Source organism: Aspergillus ibericus (assembly GCF_003184845.1).
Source record: "Aspergillus ibericus CBS 121593 unplaced genomic scaffold BO80scaffold_23, whole genome shotgun sequence".
In the NCBI taxonomy this organism is placed as follows: Eukaryota; Fungi; Ascomycota; class Eurotiomycetes; order Eurotiales; family Aspergillaceae; genus Aspergillus; species Aspergillus ibericus.
Genome location: NW_020292121.1, coordinates 65247 through 91920, shown reverse-complemented (window position 1 = coordinate 91920; position 26674 = coordinate 65247). Strand labels below are relative to the sequence as shown.

General features: G+C 22.2%; 2 protein-coding genes across 2 annotated transcripts; one reads left to right on the top strand and one right to left on the bottom strand.

Moving 5' to 3' along the window:
- Positions 1 to 1382: 1382 nt before the first annotated feature.
- On the top strand, positions 1383 to 3583 carry BO80DRAFT_455770 (acetyltransferase; the record flags this gene model as incomplete). Its single annotated transcript, XM_025722130.1, has 2 exons — positions 1383 to 2286; positions 2361 to 3583. The coding sequence occupies 2 exons, from the start codon at positions 1383 to 1385 to the stop codon at positions 3581 to 3583; spliced, it is 2127 nt and encodes a 708-aa protein (XP_025574543.1).
- Positions 3584 to 3692: 109 nt separating this feature from the next.
- Positions 3693 to 5556, bottom strand: BO80DRAFT_408343 (porphobilinogen synthase HEM2). The gene is made up of 2 exons (XM_025717844.1): positions 5099 to 5556; positions 3693 to 5052 (listed from the first exon to the last, which is right to left on the bottom strand). The coding sequence occupies exons 1-2, from the start codon at positions 5315 to 5317 to the stop codon at positions 4147 to 4149; spliced, it is 1125 nt and encodes a 374-aa protein (XP_025574542.1). The 5' UTR covers positions 5318 to 5556; the 3' UTR covers positions 3693 to 4146.
- Between the last annotated feature and the right edge of the window lie 21118 nt (positions 5557 to 26674).

The window sequence follows — 26674 nt, the reverse complement described above, 5'->3', positions numbered from 1 at the left end:
AGTCGATTCCCCCTCCGAAGGTGGCGTGTCGCCTGAGCGCGCCATCGCTCCAACTCATGCGTCTTCTAACTTCAAGCTGGACCAACCAGACGCCATTTGTCCGAGATGCGGTAGCCAACCAGTTGCTTCGCGCTGCCCATGGCCGATCGCGCGCCAACTTTGAGTGCTCAGCAGCCAGCTGGCAGCCGCATCCTTCTGCTAGGAAGTACGACACCCAATAAACGGCCTTAAACTGAGAGTGCATCCATCCCACTACTGCTAGCACCTCGACTCCCCTGGTCAACCGAAGCCTCAACTCTTTACATTACTATTTTCCTTCCCGCCCCCTCCCTCCGGCTGCTCGTCTTTCCTTTACCCTTCTTGGGGTTTGCAATTAGGTATCCCGTACTATTGGCTCCTTAGTGAAATGCCTCGTTTCTTGATTTCCACCTGCAGGCGGCAAAAATTTTCATTCTAATATTCCGTTTTGACATACTACTCGCTGACTTATAATTGTTATCGCTTGCCTATTCATCTTCTCTCCACTGCTAGTACGACCGCGGCCACCACACTTTCCCCTCCTTCTTGCCTTGACGCCTTTCCCCTCTTTTCTATTTAGTGGCCGCTCCATCTTGAATTCATGGCTTTCCCCATACCACATTGACGAAAGACGGCGAGGAAATCATCATCTCGTTTGCTCAGCCTAGTCTAGCATCTCTATCACTTCAGTAATTTTTTGCGCTCCATAGTTACAGCATTTTCATCTGCTATTTGCTTGACTTTCTCTGAAAAATCAACTTGCTTTTTCTCTGCTCTTTGCGATCGTCCCTCATGAAATATCCTACTGAACCTTTCCTCTTACTCCCGCGCTAAATAACCATTCCTTGCCTCTACTGCCAGGGCCTTGTTTCCCCCCTCCCCAACAGCTCAGATTCAGCCTCATTAATGGCACAACCCTTGGTATAGTCATACAAATCACCTAATCGTTCGCTGGCGACTCTCCACGTTTTTTTCTTTTTTTACTTGAAATACCACGCTCTTATTCCCTATCTCCCGTCTCAGCATAGTCGGCGTGCGCAATACATATCTTCAGAGCCAACGCCTTACACACCTTCCTGACTTCGCACCCCTGGGAGCGTCCCGCCTTTTTGGTCGGATTGGCCGAACCCTCAGTCGCTTTTTCTTCGAGTTCGCAAATGAATCAATTCCACGTGCATGATCCGCAAGATAATATAAGACGTTTCGAGACAAGCGCCTAGCGGATTCATTGGCCATTAATCAGTAAGTGGCGGTGGTCATCATCGAATATATGCCAACGGTATTCTCTAAGCAAATGTTGGATAGTTGGGCCTCATTCCACTTTATGTTCTAAACGTTCATTACAACCCATCCATATCTTGATCATGGCAACAGTGGCTTCCACTTCGGTAATGAACGGCCATGAACCTGAAAGGGAGCCTAGGGCGGACCATAGCCCTTCTCGATTTACTGCAGTGAATGGAAAAGAGGCCTTGATTACCGTGGGGGCTGTGCCGACGCTGGCTACCAGTGGTTCCTCAAGCAATGAGGAGCATCGTGACTCCTCCGACATCTTAGTACGAAACGGTTTTGATACAAAGCCTCGCCTTGACGAACAAACGCAAGGAAACGGAAACTCTGGGGGCAGCGAAACCGCAAATGAGCAAGATGATCAGCACTCACAGCGGTCGCCGTCCGTGAGCGAATCGCCTGTCTTCAACAAAAGCAAACGGAAGAGATCTGAATCCGAGGAACAAGAAGAGGCGCGTAGCGCGCCAATCAAGGCTCCCAAAAGCCCAGCTTTGCGGGCAGATGATCCAATGGACCCTGATGCCCAGGCAGCTACGTCGAATGAAGTTGGTGTGTCCCAGGGGGAAGGTAACGTCAACAACTCCTCCCCATCTATGCATCCTCGAGCGGAGGAAAATGGTAGTGGCATTCGAACACCATCGGCGAACACACCATGGCACGACTATGATTCTCATCTGGTACATCAGGCTCAGCGTGCACAACAGATTGACGCTTCTGATGCTCAATTGGCTGAGGCACTTCAGCGCGAGGCCAATGGTCATGATCCGTCTCAAAAGAATTGGGGCTCTAGTAATCGTGCAGGGGAAGGATCTGCACAGATCGAGCAATCATCGTCATCATCTGCTCTTCCTCAGGAACGGCCACAGGCAGCAGTGCAGGTTGCGCCGAAGAGGAAGCGCGTCTTCAGCAACCGAACTAAAACTGGCTGCATGACATGCCGAAGGAGGAAAAAGAAGTGTGACGAACAGCACCCTGCTTGTAAGTCTGTGGCCACATGCTCCCCGTAATTACATTGCGATGCGGATCACCATCTAACCTTGGCGATGCTGCAGGTAATAACTGTATCAGGGGAGGATTTCTTTGTGAAGGCTATTCGTCTCGAAGCACTTGGCAAAAACCTTCGAACTCAAAGACACCGGTTCCTCTACAGTCAAAGGAAGGCTATCTGGATGTCAATACCCAGTACGTGCATGATATAAGCCAGCAGCATGACCGGCAACAAACATTGACGGAACAACTTGACCCCGGGAAAATAAGGTCCATTGTTGTTGATGAAAGCGACCGCACAACTACTCAATTCAATACAAGCCCCACTGGAACTGGCTCAGGTCGCGGTCCTTGGACGAAACGCACCTGGGGAAACACAACTCACCCTGCCTATATGTCGGACCACGTGGCGAAGTCTGATTATCGCGAAGTGCCCCCGATTCATGAGCTATCTCGCGAAACCCATCCTAAGTCTGATTTTCCAATTGTTCCTTCCATTAGGGAGCTCCCTCATGGAACCCATTCCAAAGCCGGGGGCGTGCCGCTTTTCCAGGGCGGAATTGACCAACGACCAGCACATTCTGGGAATGTGGACACCAGTAGCCCACAGGCTCAGGCCCGAATGGCTCTCAACATCGAGCATCAGCTGTCTACTCGTACGGTATCTGCTGAAGACACCGAAAAGGATAAGATGATACGTGGTGACCTCTACCGGCCTTACGATGTCCACCTAGTGGAAGAGAGGGATCGCTGCAAAGCCGCCTTATGGCGTTTTAACAATGCTTGCAACCCTATATCTGGATTAAGCACAAAGGAGCAAGGCCGGCTACTGAAGGAGGTGCTTGTTCCTCCGGGCTCAGTTACCAGTCCACCTCCAGGTGTAGCCTCGTCTCGTTCCACAGGGTCATTAGGACAGGGCGCTATCGTTGAGGCGCCTTTCTATTGCCATTACGGTTACAACGTGCATATTGGTGAAGATGTCATGATATCCGAGAACTGCTTATTTGTCGACGATTGCCCCATCACCATCGGTGCCCATACATGGATTGGGCCCAGGGTTACGATACTCAGTTCAATGGCTCATGCAAATATGCAAGAACGCAAGGGCTCACAAAGTCGATATCAAGGCCGTGCTGTTACTATTGAGGAGGACTGCTATGTTGGCGCTGGCAGCACGATTTACCCAGGTGTTCGGCTACGACGGGGGGCTTATGTTGCCCCTGGAGAGGTAGTGAAGTCTGACATCGTAGCCTACGGTTTCCAAGGTCTAAAACCGAGTTACATGTGATGTATCTGCGAGTTTATGAGTATGTAAGGATTGGTTCCTGGTTGTACAGATGTCGTTGTGTACATCTTGGTTTCGTCGACCTTCAACTTTTGTTGTAACTATACGGGTTCATCCATAGCACACTCAAGTTTAGGTGTCTGGCTGGTTCAGAGCACAAGGCGTGCGGCATTATACTCTCGAAAATTTTAGTGCTCTATTATGCCGTCCTCTGTACTTCTTAAGGGCCCCAATAGAAGTAATTCAGTAGCCATTCACATACAAGTGAATTGCCAATCACTCTGTTTTACAAGAACGGGTCACTCTTATTTTCTCAGCACATGCCAGGCTCAGCATTATAGCATATGGAGGGCTTGAGTTCAGTCTGTCTTGGGGCATTAAACATCATACGTCACAAGAGCGACGATAAATCCATCCCGGTACACTAATTTCAATGACAGTTTCTTAGTCGAGTGACGATTCAATATTTCTCCCTATTGACAAACTCAGATAGGCTGCCTCTTTGAGACTGGAACATCACAGTAAGCAGGGCAGGTGCTGGGTTCGTTCATGTATTGGGAGAATGCCTAAGAGAGCCAGTCCAGAAAGTCAGGCACAAAATAGCTCACTATAATGCCAGCACCGGCGCGTAATATCCCCTCGGTGCTCTCAAAGGCCATCGACTTCAAATCAAAAACACCTGCCTTTGCCCCTGCATGTATCATAGCAAACTCACCACTGACCTGGTAAGCAGCAACTGGCATATCTTTTGCAAGCTCCTTGGCGTCTCTGATGATGTCCAGGTAGCTACTTGCAGGCTTCACCATTATGATGTCTGCACCCTCACCAATGTCTCTCTGTATGGCTCGCCGAGCAAGCCCCCGACCACCCGGAGGCAATTGGTAACACCTCCTGTCTCCAAAAGAAGGGCAGGACCCTGCGGCATCTCTGAAAGGACCGTAAAGGCAACCGCTAAACTTGGCACTGTAGGACATCAAAAGAACACGGTGGGCCAAACCAGCTTCGATCAACTTCAGCTTGATGGCGCGGACTCTTCCATCATTCATGTCCGATGGAGCCACACAGTGAGCGCCGGCAGCAGCATAGGCCAAAGCTACATCAGAAATCCGGTCAACGGAAAGTGCGTTATCCAATGTTCCGTCTTCACGCAGTATGCCGCAGTGACCATGCGAAGTATATTCACAGAGACAGACATCTGTCACAATATAGAGCTGGGGAAAGCGCGAACGAAGAAGGCGAATAGCCTGAACTACTGGCCCAGTCGGGTCGTCTGCAGCGGTTCCCAATGCATCCTTTGCAGATGGGTGCAAGGGAACGCCAAATAGAATCACGGAACGCAGACCTTTTTGCACCAGTGGCCTTAAAAATGGAACCAGTCGATTCAGTCCTCGACGGTATTGATTTGGCAGGGATGGTATGGGTGTCTCCTCATCGGGATTGTCGGTAATAAAAAGAGGGTAGATGAGCATCTCCTGCACAAGATTAGAGTATGTTATATGACTACGTTGCAGTGCGAACCTTGGTCAACTGCTTCTCTGCTTGCCATGACCTGCTCAATGGATGGCTGTAGCCAGAATGAAGCTGACTAGAAATGTCACCAGATATGCTAACGCTTGTCGCAGCTGTACTAGTGTACGATCGAGCAGTAGCCTGGGACCGTGCATGGGAAATCTGGGAGCTCCGGTCATCCTGAGCATCCCTAAAAGCGAGATCAGAGACGAGATTGGAGAATGACATGATGTAAATTTATTTATGCCTGTCGAGATGTGATGTACTTGATGTCTGCTGACTACCGAAAGATGGCCTCGATAAAGACTTGCCGATGTCAATAGCACCGGGAGAATGGATGACTTCAGAATTAGATTCGCTTTCTATCGTCAAGCATTATGTATTGAAATGGTGAACAGGGGTTTAGAAGAATGTGGTATTATATTGAAGAGCGTGATGTTTGGTAAGATGCTGCTTTTAAATTCTTGCGGAATACGGGGTAATAACTATCATTATCTAGAATTAGTGTCTGATTACTAAATAGGCGATGCATGTGTGGATGATTGTCTGGGCATTGCTGGGTGCCTCAGGCTGTAAATAGGCGAGTGCTGCTACCAAGTAGCAGTGTCATGATCTGCTCTAAGTGCGCTTTTAGAGTGAATTATACCAGGCTCTAGTTACTACTAACTAAACTATCTACTAAAAGATTAGAACTTTAAATTACTTATTTAAAATATATATTTTTAAATTTCTTATTTACAGAAGATAAGTTATATAAGAAATTGAAATTTTAAATAATTTTTATATTTATTAAATAATTATTCTTAATTATTAGTTATAGATAAGTTTTATAAGCTAATCTTTAATTGATCTAGTTATCATTTAGTTATATAAATATCTAGTCTAATTAATTATTAATTATAGATCTAATTTCTTGTGATAGGATCTACTTGTTAGGGTAGAAAGCCTGTTAACTAGGTAAGGAACTGGTTACTGAATGTGACGGGCTAAGAAGCCGGGTGGACTATGTAAGGTATGATAGTCTGTAAAGAAATTGAATTCACTAGAAAAGAAATTATCTAATCTATAGACTAATTAGGTTTACTTATAAATAATTCTTTCTAATAGATTTCTTTATAATATTAATAAATTTTTTTATTATTTTAGAGATTTCCATTCTTTCTAAAGATTTCTATCTTTTCTATGGGTATTATTAGATTAAAATCTAGGACTAGATAAGTTAGAATATAAATATTCTGATTCTAGATGGTTAATAAGATTTAGTTTTTTTTAATTATTATTTTTCTTACCATAACGCGACTAGCCTGTAGTAGATTTTAAAGAATTAAATAAATAAGATTATATTAATATTTATAAATTTTAATATTATAGAATTTAATTGCTAATTTCTATATAAATATAATATATTTTTTTATTTAATTAAAAATATTTTTTTATATATATATTTCTCTTGGAATATATTTTTTTATCTAAGATTTTTTTAATAATATATTTCTTAATATTATCTTTTATAATAATAATATCTAATTACTAATTAGTTATCTTTTAGATAGATAGAGGATCTGTAATAATAAATTAAAATAAATTAGTATAAAATATTAAATAAATTTTAGATAGTGTATTTAATTTATAAATATATATTTTAATTTATTTTAATATTATAAACTTTATATTTTATTAATCTAATTTTTTACTAGGTTAATTAATTATGATATTTTTTAGATTTAATTAGATCTTATTATTTTCTTTATAATAAGAGACAGGATTTTATTAATAGTTAATATATTATTCTTATATCTCTTGTGTTATTATTATTATTAAATTAATAATATTTTAAGTTTCTTAGAGTTTATTAAAAATAGTTTTAACTTATTCTTAGGAGTTCTTAGTCTAATACTATTTTAAAATATCTATTTTAATATTTAAATTTAAAGATTTCATATAAAAATTATATTATAGAAAAAAAGAGTTTATTTCTATTAATATAGAGTTTTAATTATTTAAGGCTAGTTATACCATAGATAATAATTTTTATTAATTAATTTATTATTAATTAATAAAATATTTATAAATTAAAAATTATAATTTAAAATTACTAACTAGGATACCCCATGGTAGTTATAAAATATTTAAATAAATATATTTATAAAATTTTTTATATTTATGTTTAGGATAGCTTTAATAATAATATCTTTAATTAACTATTTAATAATGATTATAATATTTTTATAGCCTTGAGACTCTAGGAAGTCTATTAAAAAATTAATAATAATATTTTATTAAAATTAATTAAAGATTAGCAGTAATTTTAAAAGATTTTATTTAAAATTTTTTTAATATAATTAATTTTATAGCTATTATAATTATAGTAAAATTAATAAATATTCTTACTTATATCTAGTTAATAATAGTAATAAATAATTATTTTATAAGTTTAATTTTATTTAAAATGTCTAGTGATTATATTATTATAAATTTCTTAAATAATCTAGATTTATAAGAACTTTAAATTAGAAATCTAAACTTATTTTTAAAAAAGTAAATACTAGTTTATATCTAATTAATATTCTATAATAAAAATCTTTAATTTTAATTATTTAAAAAATTTAAATTTATTTTTAATTACTACTTCCCAGTACTCTTTTAAATTTTTATTAATTTATTTAATTTATTTTTATAGATTATTTAGTATTAGTTTTATAGATTCTAAACCAGTAAGAATCTTTATATTAAAGATTTTTTTAATAAATATTATATAGCTAAATCTCTCCTTAAATATAAAATAAAATAATTAGATTTTTTAATTTATAATATATTTATCTCTCTTCTCAAACATATCTTAAAATCTTTAAGATAAAGTATTAGATTAAGTATTTATTATTTCTAGATAATAATTAATTATAAAATTAAAATAATTTAAAAACTAGATTTAATATATCTGTTATTCTATGAATTATTATTAGATTATAAAATATTCTAGATTTTAATAATTACTAAAAATCTTAAAATAAAGAAGTAAAATAAGTTCTAATTTTTATTTTTATAAGATTTAAATAATTACTAGTAGTTCCTTATTATAAATCTAATAGTTATATTTTATAAATAAATTTTTCTTTAAGAAGTATACTATAAAGTAAAAAATTTTTTAATTATTTTATTAAAATAGTATCCCCCCTATATATTATTTAAAGAAGTTAATTTTTATTAAAATTTCTCGTTTAGAATCCTAGTATATTAGAATAAAAATAATAATAAAAATTTTTTTAAAAATTTTAAATGTTTTTTAAGTTTCTAGTATTTAATTAAATTTAATATTTTTTTTTATAAATTATATTAAGAATTTTAAGTAGGCCCTCCAGTCCTTAAAAAACTATTAATAGAAGTTAGTAAATCTTAGAAAAGTTTTAATATTATAAATAATTTTTAAAATCTTTTAATTTTATATAATTTAAATTTTAGCGGGATCTATACAGATCTCTTTTTCTATTTTAATAATAAATCTTAAATACTTAGTAATAGTTATCTTAAATTTATACTTATTAATATTTATTTAAAGATTTATATTCTATAAATATTCTAGTATTTATTATATTTAGACACAGTATTTAACTAGACTTTTATTTATAAAAATAAAAATATTATTAATATAAATAAAATAAAATTTATTAAAAAATTTTTATAAGATTTAATTAATATATTACTAAAAGGTACTCGGGCAGTTAATAAATTTAAATAAAATTATTAATTATTTAAATAATTTAAAATAAATATAAAATGTGGTTTTCCGTTTATTTTTTTCTTTAATTTAAATATAGTAAAAGATCTAGATAATATCTAACTTAATATAATATTAAATCTTTAAGATATATTAGAGAATTTTTTAAATAAATAACAGAAAATACTAGTTTTTTATTATTATTTAATTTAATATTTAATAATTTATATAAAAATATAGACTATTACTAGATTTTAAAATAAATAATATGGGGATAGTTACTAGGAAATTATTAATTTATATAAATTTTTTTTTAAAAAAATTAATTAAAGTTTTTTATAATATTAAAAACTTTAATTAATTTATTTAATAAAAAAAATTTTAAAAGATCTCCTTTTTTTTTAATATTTTTAATTATTTTTATAGAGTAGTCTATCCCCAGGTAATAAAATAGTAAAATATTTATTATTATTTTATTAAAAATATTTAAATATTTATAATAAAATTTTAATAGTTTACTCTTTACTTCTATGGGATTTTTTAATTAGTTAAATTTATAAAAAATTTTATTAATATTTATTAGATTTATTATAAATAGCTCTACTGGATCTTTTTTCTTTTTTTAATTTTTTTAAGTATACTATATATTAGTAGAGATTATATATAGTATTAAAAAATAATTCTATTTTTATCTATATTATATCTCTATTCTTATATTTTAATATTTTATCCACGGGAGTCCTAATATAATATTATATTTATATATATATAATAAAATATAAAAATATATATACTTCTACAGGCTCCTATTTATATCTAGTAATATCTTTATTAATTTAATTATATAAGTTTTTCTTTCTTTAAATTTTTTAATATTTTAGGATTCAATAGGAATATATTCTAGTTTATTTTTATTTATAAAATTTTAATTAATTATTTTATATAGTATATAGCCAGTATCAATCAAGGTATTTATAAAATAAATTCTATTAATTAATTTTAATATAGAAAAGATGTAATGGCTTTTAAATTTTTAAATTTTTTTTTAAATTTTTTATAATTTTAGTTAATTAATATATATTTTTTTAAATAATAATTGAAAAAAATTATATTTTTTCCAGGACTGGAGGCTACTAAATAATTAAATTTTTTAAAATCTAATTAATTTTATTAATTAAATTATCTTTAAATAAAGCTTGGTAAACTTCGCTCTTTAAAATATTTTTTAAATTTTAAAAATACTATAGTAATAGATATAAATATCTAATAATATAGTATTTTAAAAATTTATAATATATATAGAGTCCCATCTTACAGTATTTAATTAGTATTTTTTTTAATATTTATTAAATTTATTAAGTAGGTTCTGTACTTACTACTATAAATTTTTAATTTATAATATTATTTATAATTATTTTTTTAAAGATATTATTTATCTAGACGCTAAAATATTCTAATTATTTTTTTAAAAATTAATTTATTTTTACGAGCTTATTAGCTACCTATTTAACTTATTAATAAAAATCTTTAAAATCTAGTTTCTATTTAATATTAATTATTTATTAGTAAATATTATTATTCAGGACTTAGTATAGAAGATTTTTTTTATTTAAATTTTTTTAATTATATTTTCTAATCTTAATTAATAAATTATTAATTTTTATTAAAAGATTATTAATTATTTAACTTTTCTATTTAAAAATAAATAATTTATTAATAGTTTTTTTCTATCAGGCTGGATCCTCATAAATTAGTTTAAAATAATTAATTAAAATTATAATTAAGAAGATTGAGGTTTCGTAATTAATTTTTATTTATAGATTAATCTTTATTTTAATTTTTCTATTTAAGAATATAAATATATACTAGGCCTATTTAACTAGCGTATTAATAAATTATTAATTAATTTTAATTTTTATTTATATATTATTAAACTAGCTCAGGAACTTATTCTTATTTTTTTTATTAAAATTTATAAAAATTAGTAATTTTAGTTTTTTTATATTAGTTAAATCCTGGGCTAGTACCGGTACTAATATTAATATAAATAAAAATATTATAGTAGATATTTAAGAAAATAAAAGTTAAATATTAATAATTTATTTAACCTATCTAAAGCTAGCTTTAATCTTATTATTTATTATTATATTTTATTAGGTAATGATATATTATATTTCTATATTTTAGATTATTAGTTCTTTAATATATTTAGTTAACTAGTTAATAATGTTAGCTTAGATAGTATTTTTATAATAATTAAAAATATTTATTAATTTATTATAGTTATTACATATTATTAATCTATTATCTAATAGGTATTTCAAAGAAGGAGTAAATTTAAAATTATAATAAGTTAAGAAACTAGATAGACTATATAAGATATAATAATCTATAAAAAAATTAAATTTATTGGAAGAAGAATTATCTAATTTATAGATTAATTAAATTTATTTATAGATAATTCTTTCCAGTAGATTTTTTTATAATATTAGTAAGCTTCTTTATTACTCTAGAAATTTCTATTCTCTTTAGGAATTTCTATTCTTTCTATAGGTATTGTTGGGTTAAGGTCCAGAACCAGACAGGTCGGAATATAGATATTCTGATTCTGGATGGCTGACAGGGCCTAGCCCTTTTCACTGAACGTGTAGGATTCTATTAGTAATGATAAAGATAGCTTATATCCATAAGATAGACTGATCCTTAAAGGATCAGATTGTATAATCTTACTTTCTTATTATATAAAAGTTAATGGGCTGCTATAATATGTAAGTTAATAATTTTATAATTTTAATCTTTTTAATATAGCTTATTATAGGACTATGATACTAGTTAGACTAGTACTAATAAGATAAAGCTTTAATCTAGATTATTTTATTATAATTATTTTTTTTTACTAAAGTAAGTCTCCTGGCTCAGGAAGCCATATATAAATAATTTTATAATAAAAATATAATAAAAAATAAGTAATAAACCTTAAAATAACCATTAATATATTATTATAAGAAAAGAAAAGCGTAAAATATTATAATATATTTATTATTATTATAATTAGAATTAATAAATAGTTTTACTTTCTATATAATAATAACCTACTATAATATTAATACTAGTATTATTATTTTTTTCTCTTCTTTTTTATACTTTTTTATTTTTATAGTTATTTCTTTCATTTAATATTCTAATTTTTTTTAGTTATTATTGATTCTATTATGTTTCTAAATCTTTTTATTATTATTTAACTAAGAAGGTAATTATAATATCTCATACTTATTAAATTATTAAGTATTATACTACTTATAATATAGTTATTAAGTCTATATACTTCTTTTATATATATTATTTTTAATTAAATCTAAAAAAATATAATATTATTATTAATATCTTATTTACTATTTAATATATTTTAATAATAAGATATTAATTTTCTGCTAGCGTTGCTACAAGAGTAATAAAAAATATAATTTTATAAATATTTTATTTATTAATATATTATTTATTTATTAACATAACTAAATATTTACTAGAATGCTAGAAAATATATATAATCTTATAAAGATTTTTTAATAGATTAATAAATTACTCAATATCAAGAATTTAAGTAATAAGTTATATATTTACCTATATATAAATAATTTTAATTTTATTAAGATTTTTAAAAATATTAAAATTATTTATACTATAAGTCTTTACCTGAAGAATTTTAAGAAAAATATAAATTAATAAATAACTATTTTCTAAAATAATCTATTAATAAAATATTAGATTAATATTTATAGTTACTAATAGTATCTAGCTATCTAGTATATTAATTTATTAATTTTTATATTTTAGTATAGATACATCACATTTAAAGCTCTATTAATATAATAAGTAATTATTTTTTTATTTACTATCTAAGAATACAGACTATATAATTTAAATTATAATAATTATTATTTTTTTATAATATAATAAAAATAATTTATAAATATTTCCCTAATATTCTAGCAGCTTTTAAATATAATTTTAATAATAATTTTAAAAATAAAAAAATATAATAATAATTTTAAAGACTTAGATTATTTACAACAATTTCTTTATTTATATTTTTATAATTTAATAGGTATTTAAATACTTAGTCTTTTTTTGAAATTTATAAATATAACTTTAAATATTCAAGTATAGATTATCAGGATATAACTTATTATTTATAATAAATTTTATATTTTTTATATAATTTAGATTAGATTCCTTGTAAATAGTTATAATATTAATAAAAAAATAATAAAATAATTTTATAGGTCTTATATTTAGATTAATAAGTTAGATATATAATATTTTCAGGTTTTTATTATTTTAATAATATTTTATTATTTATTTTAGTTCTTTCTATTTTTTCTAATAATTATAAATAACTTGGAATATATTATTTATATTTTTTCTAAATATTTATTAATTATATTTATTAAATTATTCTTTCTATTTGATTAAATAGTAGTCTTAGCTATTATACTATTAGTAATTCTTGATTTTTTTAATTTTCTATTTTTTTTTATCATTTAGTTCTAGTATTGATAATATTTTTTAATTTATACTAGTATTCTACGGCTCTAGTAATAAAATATAAAATATATTATAGATTTATCTATATTTTTTAAATAAATAAAAATAATATATTTATAATCTAATCTATTTTAAAATTTAAAAAATTCTATAAATTTTAGGATTAATTTTTTTAATTCCTTAAACTATAGATTCTGGGTTAATAACCTAATTAAATCTTTTTCTTTAAAATAAAAAAACTTTTTATATTTATTATAATATTTTTTTTACTTTTCTATAACTATTTATTAAATTTTTTAAATTTATTCTCTTACCTATCTGAGTTTCTTGATTCTATCTTATATAATTAGAATCTTTTACTATTAAAAATCATCTTTAATTTTAATATAAAAGTCTGGTGAATAGCTATATAAAATTTTATTAAATAGTTATCTAGTAGTTATATTATTTATTTTATTATAAATAAATTAGATAATTAATAATATTATAGTCTAATTTATACAAAATTTAGTAGAATAATATATTAAGTAAGATTTTAAAGTTTAGTATATTTCTTTTATTTAATTATTAATTTATAAATAAAGTATAGTAGAAAGCCTTAAAGTTATATAACTATTATAGAATAAATCTAAGTAAAACTTGCTAGTAAATTTTAAATTTTAATTAAATATAATTTTATTAAAAAATCAGAAGATTAGTTCAACTTGTTAATAATATAATTTAGCTAGATTTAGAACTATTATAATTAATAAAATAATAAAGAAAAAATGATATTTCAAAAATTAATTAATAATAAAAAGAATAATATTAATAGTTTATTTATATTAGATAATTAGAAATAATCTTATAATAAAATCTATTACTAATTTTATAAAGAAATAGAAAGAAATTAGTAAAGATTTAAAATTATATTATCTTAATATATTAAATAAATTTATATATATATATAATTGTATTCTTATATAATCCACTCTAATAAAAATTTTTTATATAATAAAACTTTTATTTAAGTCTTTCTGAAGTATCCTACTAATAATTATTATAATATAGATAGATAAGTATTTAATATAATATTTTAGAAGATAAAATATAAAAATAATTTTAAAATAAATATAATTAATAGTCTTGATAATCCAGTACTTTTAATTTAATTATTTTTATTAAATAATAGTCTTTTACTATTAAGTCTCTAGATCTTTATTTTATAAATATAAGATTATTTTTTAAAACTTAGAATTATATATATTTAAGTATAGAACTTCTACAGTATATATATATATTATTATAAATTAAAAAATAATTTTTTTTAAAATAAGTTTTTCTAAATAACCTAGTCAGTTATCTCTATATTAGCTCGATTATTAGAATCTTTTAAACTTAATATTATGTAGATATTAAATCCAAAATAATCTTATATATTTTAAAGTTTAAACTAAGGTTTTATATTTACTAAATCTTTAATTATTAGAGATGATATATTTATAAAATAATCTTAAATTAGAGTTAAAAATTTTTTTAGAAAATAGATTTTATCTAAGACCTAGTAAATACTTTAAAAAATCTATCTATTAAATTTAATTTTTTTTCTCTATATTTAATAATAAAATTAAAAGAAATTAAATTTATAAGCTATTAAGCTTATCTCTTATTAACTCTAGTCTAATATATAAAAAATTATAAGTTTAAATAATTTAATAGAATTTTAATTATTTAGAGAGTCTCCTCAAAATATTATTATTATTATTATTTAAAAATATAAATAATAGTAAATAATTCTTAATCTAAAGTATTATAATTTAGTTTAATACTAGAAAATTTATAAGATTAAAAAATAATTAGATAAAATATATCTTTACTATTAAATTAGAATAAGATCTTACTTATTCTTTTTTTAGATATATCGGTTTCTAAACGTCAGGGTTCAATAAGATTGAAATATATTAATAAAAATATTTATTAAAAATAATAATTAAATAATAGAAAATTATTCATTTATATAAGTTTACTTAGACTTTTTTAGATTTTATCAATTAATTACTCCACGGAATAAAGAAATAAAAAATAATATAATATAAAAATAATCTTAGATAAATTATTAATAAAAATTATAAAATCTTAAAAAATTTTAAATATTATAATACCTTTTAGATAATAGCTATAAAATAATATTATTTATTTGATAAAGATCTATGAATATACTATCAGTATTAATAATATATTCTAGAAATTTTACTTAGATTGATAAAATAAGTATTTTAATAATTTTATATAAAACTTAATCTCTTGGAGTCTTTCTAGTATTTAATAGATATATTTTATATAAAATTTTTTATCTAATAAAAAAATAAAAATATTATTTAAATATACTATATAAAAATTATCAAGAAGTTTATAAAATATAATATATATATAATTTTAAAAAATTACCGGAGTATTAATTAATGTAAATAATATAATTATATATTTAAAATAGCTATATTAAATATGAAATATTATTTTCTATTTATCTCTTCTTTAATATAGATTTAATAATAAGTATTCTTAATATTAATCTTTAAAAAATATTTATTGCCTATAACTCTGTTAAAAATCTTTAAAATAAAAAATAAAAAGTAATAATTTTTAATAGAGATCTTATTAAAATCTTTATAGTTTATATAGAAATTTTAAACTATTATCTTTTTTAAATATAAAAAGAATGGGAGCCCCCGCAGGATTTTTAAAAAACTATATTTAATTTAATTTTAGATTTTCTTTAATATATTTCTATAAAACTTTAAGTTCAATTTCTAAGAGAAGATATATAAAACCATATAAAAATATCTTATTAAACTTAAGATTAATAGTATGGTCTATAGGGCTATAAAAAGATAGTTATTAAAAGAAATCTAAAAAAAAAATATTTTAGAATTAATAGAATTCGATTAGTAATATCTCTAGATCTAATAATAGATTATAAAATTTTTCTTTAGATAGTTAGATATTTTTAGGAAGCTTAATAATAATATATATTTTTATTAAATTTTAAATTACTTTAATAAATTTAATAATAAAAAAAATAATAATATATTAAATTATTATAGGTAATTTTATACTAATAAAATAACATATAGATTATAAAATATAATTATTAATAGTAGAATAGAGCTACTATCTAACTAAGAATTTCTATTAAACTCTATATAATACTATTTAAAAATTTAAGTGTTTTCTCGCGAATCAGTAGTAATAATAAAAATTTTTATATATTATAGATAAAAATATTAAATTAATTAATTATTTTAATTCTAGATGCAGTGATTAAAATATATTAAAATTTATAAATCTTAATAAATTAATAGCTAATAATATTTACTTTAATATAATTATCTAGATCTATAAAGATTTCAAGATTATTTCAAATATAAATAAGAATATAAAAATAATAAATAATCCCTATTGTGACAGCGGCTCTGTTTAAAAGTACGTGACTATATTTATTCTGTTTATTTTACTATTATTTACTATTATTTTCTTTAAGCAAGCACCTATAACACTTCTTATTTTCCTTTTTTCCTCCTTATACTCAAAGTTCTAGAGTAGTTAGCAGTAATATAACCTCATTTTATTATATTAAATGTGATGGTAGCCTTATTTAGGATCATATAACTACGTTTATTTTGTTTCATTTGCTTTACTGTTGTTTTCTTTAAACGAGCGTCTATAATATTTTTATTTTTCTTTTTTCTCCTTTACATTTCAAGTTCTAGAGTAGTTAGCATTAATACGACCTTATTTTATTACATTAAACGGCTATCTTATTACTTTAAATATTATTTTTTTATTTTTTTACTACTATATATAGCTAGCTCTTACTAAACTATTAGCAGTCCCTACCTCACGTTCTTAGTGATGCTTAACGGCTAAAAGATCTAACTAACTAACTAACTAACTAACTAAAATAGCTAGAGAAAGTAGCTAGACTTCTAGTTTTAAAGATAATTAATAATTTTCCATGATACTGCCTGATGAACCAGACTAGAAAAATAAATTTAATTAGACTAAATTTAATAATTAATATAAAAAAAATTTAAAATAGATTTTTAAAGTTCTTCTAAAGACTTTCAATATTTTAGAAATTAAAAAAGATAATCTTTTAAATTAGTAAGATTAGTAGACCTAAAAGATTAAATATCTTATTAAAAAATAAGATTATTTTAATATATAAATTTTATAATAATAAATATATTTAGACTAAAATACTCTTACAGAGATAAAGAAATCTATAAAGATTTTAAATCCTTTTTTATTTAATAATAGCGTAGATCTAATTTATGAAAATTAGACTCTTATTATATAATAAAAATTAGAAGCTAATATTAACTAGTATAATATTTTTATTATATTATATATAAAGTATATATTACTAACTAATATTAGAATATTATTAAAAATATTTTATTTTATATTTTTATTCTAACACCAGTAACCCCTTTCTTAATTTAAATAATATATTTAAATATTTAAAAATTATTTTTATTAATTTTAATAAGATTTATAACGCCTGTTACTAGTATTAAAACTTATAAATAAAAATTAAAAATAAGTTTTATATCTTTATTTTAATTTTTGATTATCTTGTTATTAAAGCTGGAATTAATAAAAATATTTAAAAAAACTTTTCTATAATAAATTTTTATTAAGTTTCAGAATCTTATTATATATAATTATAATAATAAAAATTTTAAAAAATTTATAAAATAATACATTAACTCCATAGATATAATTAAAAAATAAATCAAAAAATATACAAAAAATAATTTTATAGTAATTAGAGATTATATTAAGTCCTATATATTTTATTTTTTATTATTATTTTAAATACTATAAATATTTCCTTTAAACTCCTAATCTAAGTTTCTAATATAAAACTAGAGACTAGGAAAGCACTAATAAAAAATAAAAAATATTTCTATTATAAAAAATCTAGCTATAGGAGTAGAGAATATCTTAAAAAAAATTATATAAATAAAGATTCTAGAAACTCCTATAAAGAAACCTAAGTTAGTAAAAAATAATATTTAGAAAAAGTCTCTATCCTAGATAAACTAAAAATTTAAGTAAGTATAGTAAATTTATAAAACTTATTAAAAAATAATAATAATAATTTTATAATTACTATTCTATTTTTTAAAGATAATATTACTATTTTTATTTATATATTTGGTAATTCCGGAGTTAATACTTATTTAATAATAAATATTTAATTTATTATTAAATTAGTTTAATATTTTAAAATTTTAATATTATTTTTAAAGAAGGCAACTCTAATTATAGACTTTAATAAAAATAAACTACTAATTTAATATATATAATCTGATTAAATCTTATAATTAATAGTTATTAATTCTTAAATACTTCCTTTCTTATATTAGATCTAAAAACGTATGATACTATTCTTAGAAAAATATAATTTACTAAATATAATATTTTATTAGATTGCTAGAATTGCCAACTAATCTAGTTAAACTAATTAAAATTAGAGAATAAAATAAGAACTAGATTTTTTATAAGTATTTTCTAGATTATTCTAGAGCAGTCCCCGGTAGATCGCAAGCATTAATAAGATAATAGTAGAAGAGCTGCAGGCTTCCTGTGATTATATCATGGAGAATCTAGATAAAAGATTTATTATATTAAACTCTATATTCTTTATATCCCCTATTCTGATAGCCTGAAAGCCTGGAGGAGGCCTCTATCTCTATATAAATTATTAAAAATTAATTACTTTGATTAAGAAGGACCTGTACCCTCTATTTTTTATTAATAAAATAATAAATTATTTATATAATATAAAAATTTTTATTAAATTTAATATATATTAAAACTTCTATTAGATTAGAATAGATCTTATTTTAAAAGATTTTATAATTTTTAAAATATAATATAGCTCATTTAAATATTAATTTTTTTTATTTAGATTTATTAATGGACCCGCTGCCTTCTAATAATCTATTAATAAAATTTTAATAGAATATTGAAATAAATTTATTATAATTTATATTAATAATGTATTAATTTACAGTAATAATATAATTAAATATAAGTTATATATATATTTAGTACTTGAGAAGTTATAAGCTATAGGCTTATAGACTATTATTTATAAATATAAGTTCTATATTATAAAGACTAAGTTTCTAGAATTTATTATTGTTATTAATAGTATCTAGATAAATCTAATAAAAATTACTATTATTACTAAATAGATGATCCTAATAACTATATAAAAAGTTTATTTATTTTTAGGCTTTTGTAACTTCTATTAAAAGTTTATTAAAATTTATAATAAAATAATATAATTTTTAATATATTAACTTAAAAAATATTATTTTTAATTAAGATTATACTTATATTAAAGCTTTTAAAATATTTAAAAAGATATTAATTTTAGTCCCTGTTCTAGTTTACTATAATTTTATATTTTTATTTATATTAAAATAGATGCTACTAATAAAAATATTATAAAAATACTTTTATAATTAATAAATAAAGTTTAATACTTAATAAATTATTTTTATAAGACTATATCTCCTATAAAATATAATTATGATATTTATAATAAAAAACTACTAGTAATTATTCATGTCTTAGAGAAATAGTAACTAGAGTTAAAAAACTTTAATATATAAATTATTTTAATATTCTAATGAACTACCGAACCTTAGAGTATTTTATAATTATTAAGAGATTAAATATTTATTAGATATAATAGACTAAGTTTTTTTAATATTATTTTTTAATTTAATTCTATCTTAGAAAGTATAATATCTTAGTAGATATACTAATCTATAAGAATAGTAATAAGCAAGCTTTGATATAATATTATAAATAAATCCTATTATTCTTAAATATTTAGAAAATAGAGTATATTTTTTAACTATTTTTAAATTACTAGTTATTTTTATTTCTATAAAGGAATATTTATAAATTATAAATTAATTTTTAGTAATTGACTAGAACTATCTTTTTCTAGAGATTTACTAGAAAAGAGCCCGTTATAGTAAAAAAAAATATTTTTTAAAAAATAGATTTCTATTTTTTAATAATTTATTAGTAATTTTAAATAATGGGGACTTATATACCTAATTATTAGATAAAATTTATTATTAATTTTTTATTTATATATCTAGATTAAATAAAGATACTAAGTCTTATGAAATACTAATACTATTAGAATATCTAAAATTAGAATATATATTATTATTTAGATAACTATTTAATCTATAAATAAAAGAATATATAATAGGATTTTTCTCTAAGATTTCTATAATCTCTACTAATCTTAGACTATCTAGAATAATATTTATTAATAAATTTCTAAATATTTCTGAAGGATTGTTATAGTTTCAATATTATATTTATTATAATAAATTATTTAAATAAATAAATCATTTTAATACTATATATAAAGATTATATTTATATAAGATATAGTCTAGTTCTTTCTAGAGCATGTATACTCTTAGTTAAAATCTCTAGATATAATTATATTAAATTAAAGAAAACAATTTGTATTAGAATTCTAGAAAAAACTATATTATATATTATAAATAAAATTTAAATTTTTAATAATATATTATCTTTAAATTAATAGATAAATTAAAATTATATTCTTATTATTAATTAATTTTATTTTTATAATCCTGCCCTAGGAATCTACAGGATTATTATTTTTTATAATTAAATAAAAATATAAGTTATATTTTTTTTTAATTAGATACCTTTCCAGACTCTTATTATAAATATTATTAATTAATAATAAGCCCGAGCCCTAGCCTGCTATATAAAATAGATATAAAAACTAATAAAAAAAAGTATATAAGCTATCTAATAAATTTAGATTTATATAATTAACTAATAATATTAACCTATAAATTTTAATATTAGAGATAAGATTTATATAGATATTAAAAATTAACACTAGGACTAACTATTCTAGAAATTATTAAAAAACTAGTATAATCTAATAATTATTACTGAGAAAATTAATTCTATATTCTAAGTTTAATTATTTAATAATATAAAAATTTATTCTATTTTTTATCCTCAGAAACTCTATCTTTATAGTACTTTAGAGTTACTATCTAAATAAATCTTAGATTAGATTTCTTTAATTAAGGTTGATAACTATACTGAGTAAGAAATAGAATAAATCTTAAAAAGTTATTTATAAATAAAAACTCTATAGTACCGCGTTAAATAGATAAATTCTAATAAAAATAATTATAAGTAATATCCTACTGGTAATTTTAAAAATATATCTTTTTATTTATATAATTTTTATGTTTATTATCTAGATTAATCTAGATTATTTAAATAACTTTGTATATAGATTATAGCTGTAGAAAATAACGAATTTACTGTAGATTATAATAATGATAATATTTCTCTAATTAAGAATAGTCAGATTTAAATAAGGGAGTAATGTGATGGCAGCCTTATTTAAGATTATATAACTATATTTATTTTATTTTATTTATTTTACTGTTGTTTTCTTCAAGTAAGTATTTATAATATTTCTTATTTTTCTTTTTTTCCCTTTATACTTAAAGTTCTAGAGTAGTTAACACTAATACGACCTCATTTTATTACATTGAACGGCCATCTCATTAAACAACTATCTTATAACTTTAAATATTATCTTTATTTCTTTTCTACTATTATATATAGCCAGCTCTTGTTAAGCCATTAGCAGTCTCTATCTTATATTCTTAATAATACTTAATAGCTAAAAAACCCACCTAACTACTTAACTAAATAAAATAATTAGAGAAAGTAACTAGACTCTTAGTTCTAAGAATAATTAACAACTTTCTACAATATTACCTAATAAACTAGACTAGAAAGATAGATTTAATTAGACTAAATTTAATAACTTATATAAGAAAGACCCAAAGTAGATTTTTAAAGTTTTTTAAAGATTTTTAATATCTTAAAAACTAAAAAAAATAATATTCTAAACTAGTAGGATCAGCAGATCTAAAAAATTAAATATCTTATTAAAAAATAAAAATATTTTATTATATAAATTTTATAATAATAAACACATCTAGATTAAAATACTTTTCTAAAAATAAAAATATTTATAAAGATTTTAGACCTTCCTTTATTCAGTAATAGTATAGATTTAATTTATAAAAACTAGATTTTTATTATATAATAAAAATTAGAAACTAATACTAACTAATATAATATGTTTATTATATATAAGATATATATTACTAACTAATATTAAAGTATTATTAAAAAATATTTTATTTTATATTTTTATTTAAATACTACTGATCTCTTCTTTAATTCAGATAATATATTTAAATATTTAAAAATTATTTTATTAATTTTAATAAAATTTATAACACCCATTACTAATACTAAGACTTATAGATAAAGACTGGAAATAAGTTTTATACTTTTAATTTAATATTTTATTATCTTACTATTAAAGCCGGAGTCAATAAAAATATTTAAAAAAATAATTTTTATAATAACTTCTTTATTAAACTTTAGAATCTCACTGTATATAACTATAATAATAACTTTAAAAAATTTTTAAAGTAATATACTAACTCTATAGATATAATTAAAGAATAAATTAAGAAACATACTAAAAATAATTTTATAATAATTAGGGATTATACTGAGTCTTATATATTTTATTCTTTTATTATTATTTTAAATATTATAAATATTTTCTTTAAATCTCTAATCTAAGCTTCTAGTATAAAACTAGAGACTAAAATAATACTAATAAAAAATAGAAAATATTTTTATTATAAAAATCCTAATTATAAAAGTAAAGAATATCTTAAAAAAAATTATACAAATAAAAACTCTAGAAACCTCCATAAAAAAACTTAAATTAATAAAAAATAATATTTAGAAGAAGTCTTTATCTTAGATAAGATAGAAGTTTAAATAAATATAATAAATTTATAAGATCTATTAGAAAATAATAGTAATGATTCTATAATCACTACTTTATTTTTTAAACATAATAATATTATTTTTATTTATATATTTATTAATTCCAGAGCTAATACTTACTTAGTAATAAATACTTAATTTATTATTAAATTAATTTAATATTTTAAAATTTTAACATTATTTTTAAAAAAGGTAATCTTAATTATAAACTTTAATAAAAAATAGACTATTAATTTAACATATATAATCTAATTAAATCTTATAATTAATAGCTATTAATTTTTAAACACTTTCTTTCTTATACTAGATCTAAGAAAACATAATACTATCGTTAAAAAAATATAGTTTATTAAATATAATATTTTATTAAATTATTAGAATTACTAACTAATCTAGCTAAATTAATTAATATTAAAAATAAGATAAGAGCTAGATTTTTTATATATATTTTTTAAATTATTTTAAAGCAGGCCCTAGTAGATTATAAGTATTAATAAAATATAATCTAGAAAGATTATAAGATATAGTTAGAAAATAAATAATTAAAGTTATTATAATTATTATTAATTTTTTTTTATATTAATTAAAACAGCCTGTACAAGGCCCTAATAAAAATAAAATATAATCTAGATAGAAAAAGCTACTAATATTATTTTCCCCCAGGAATTTTAAAGCCTAAATTAAAATTTATTTTAATTAAACTTTCTAATAGAGAAATAGTTTTTATTAGAATAGCTAGCTTCTAACGATATCTAAAGAATTTAGAAATAAAAAGTTTTATTATTTTATTTAATATTATTAAAAAAACTCTTACAGAGAAACTGGAGATTCTATATATAAGTAAAAAAAATAAGATTAAAAAAATTCTTTCTAAATAATACTATAATTTAGTAAATATTTTTTTTTAAAAAAATTTAATATATTATCTCTATTTTAGTATTACAACTATAAGATTTAGTTAGAAAGTAAGAATCTTTTAAATATTATTTTTTTTATAAAATAATAATAAAAAAGCTATAAGCCTCCCGCGATTATATTATAGAAAACTTAACTAAAGAATTTATTATACTAAATTTTATATTCTTTATATCTTCTATTTTAATAATTTAAAAATCTAGAGAAGATCTCCATTTCTATATAAACTATTAAAAATATTTAATTTTTAACTAAGAAAAACCTATATTTTTTTTTCTTATTAATAAGATAATAGACTACTTGTGTAATATTAGAATTTTTATTAAATTAAATATATAATAAAATTTTTATTAGATATAAATAAATCCTGCTTTAAAAGATCTTATAATTTTTAAAATATAATATAATTTATTTATATATTAAGTTTTTTTATTTAATTTTATTAATAAATTTACTGCCTTCTAATATTTTATTAATAAAGTTTTAATAGAGTACTTAGATAAATTTATTATAATCTATTAAAATAATATTTATTTATAGTGATAACACAGCTGAGTATAAATTATATATATATTTAATATTTAAAAAGTTGCGAGCCACAGGTTTATAAACTATTATTTATAAATATAAATTCTATATTATAAAAATTAAGTTTTTTAAATTTATTATTACTATTAATAGCATCTAGATAGACCCGATAAAAATTATAATTATTATTAAATAAGAGATTTTAATAACTATATAAGAGATTTAATTATTTTTAGGCTTTTATAACTTTTATTAAAAATTTATTAAAGTTTATAGTAAAATAGCATAACTTTTAATATAATTAATTTAAAAAATATTATTTTTAATTAAGATCATACCTGCACTGAAGCTTTTAAAATATTTAAAAAAATATTAGTTTTAGTTTTTATTCTTACTATAATCTTAGATTTTTTATTTATATTAAAATAAATATTATTAATAAAGTTATTACAGGGATACTTTTATAGCTAGTAAATAGAATTAGTATCTAGTAGATTATTATTTTAAAATTATATTTTTTATAAAATATAATTACGATATTTATAATAAAGAACTACTAGTGATTATTTATATCTTAGGAAAATAGTAATTAAAATTAAAAAATTTTAATATATAAATTATTTTAATATCCTAATTAACCACAGAGTCTTAAAATATTTTATAACTACTAAGAAACTGAATACTTATTAAGTATAATAAATTAAATTTTTTTCTAATATTACTTAATCTAATTCCGTTTTAAAAAACATAATATTTTAGTAGATGTACTAACCTATAAAAATAATAATAAATAAATCTTAGTATAGTATTATAAATAAATCCTCTTATTTTTAAAATATTTAAAGAATAAAGTATATTTTTTAATAATTTTTAAATTATTAATAGTCCTTACCCCTATAGAGAAATACTTATAGATTATAAATTATCTTTTAGTAACTAACTAAAATTATATTTTTCTAAAATCTTACTAGAAATAAACCTATTATAATAAAAAAGAATATATTCTAGAAAATAGATTTATATTTTTTAATAATCTATTAGTAATTCTAGATAATAAAGACCTATATATCTAACTACTAGATAAAATCTATTATTAATTATTATTTACTTAGGCTGAATAAAAATACTAAATTTTATAAAATATTAATATTATAAGAATATTAATATTATAAGAATATCTAGAACCAAGACATACACTATTATCTAAATAATTATTTAATCTATAAATAGAAGAATATAAAATAGGATCTTTTTTTAAAATTTTTATAATTTTTATTAATCTTAGACTGCCTGGGATAGTATTTATTAATAAATTTTTAAATATTTTTAAAAAACTATTATAATTTTAATATTATATTTATTGTAGTAGACCAGCTAAGTAAATAAATTATTTTAATATTATATATAAAGATTATATCTATATAAAATATAATCTAATTTTTTTAAAAATATATATATTCTTAGTCAGGGCCCCCGGATATAATTATATTAAATTAAAAAAAATAATTTATATTAGAATTTTAGAATAAACTATATTGTATATTATAAGTAAATCTTAAATTTTTAATAATATATTATCTTTAAATTAATAAATAAATTAAAATTATTAACTAATATATAGTGTACAGACTTATTTCTTTTATAAACTATTATTAAAATAACTAATTAAAATTTTTACTATTAATTAATTTTATCTTTGTAGCCCTACTCCAGGAATCTATAAAATTATTATTTTTTATAATTAAATAAAAATATAAGTTTTATATTTTTTTTTGACTAAACACCTTTTTAAATCTCTATTATAAATATAGAAGTTAATAAAGTAAAATATATAAATTATTTAATAAGTTTAAACTTATTTAGTTAACTGATAGTATTAACCCATAAATTTTAATATCAGAAACGAGGTTTATATAA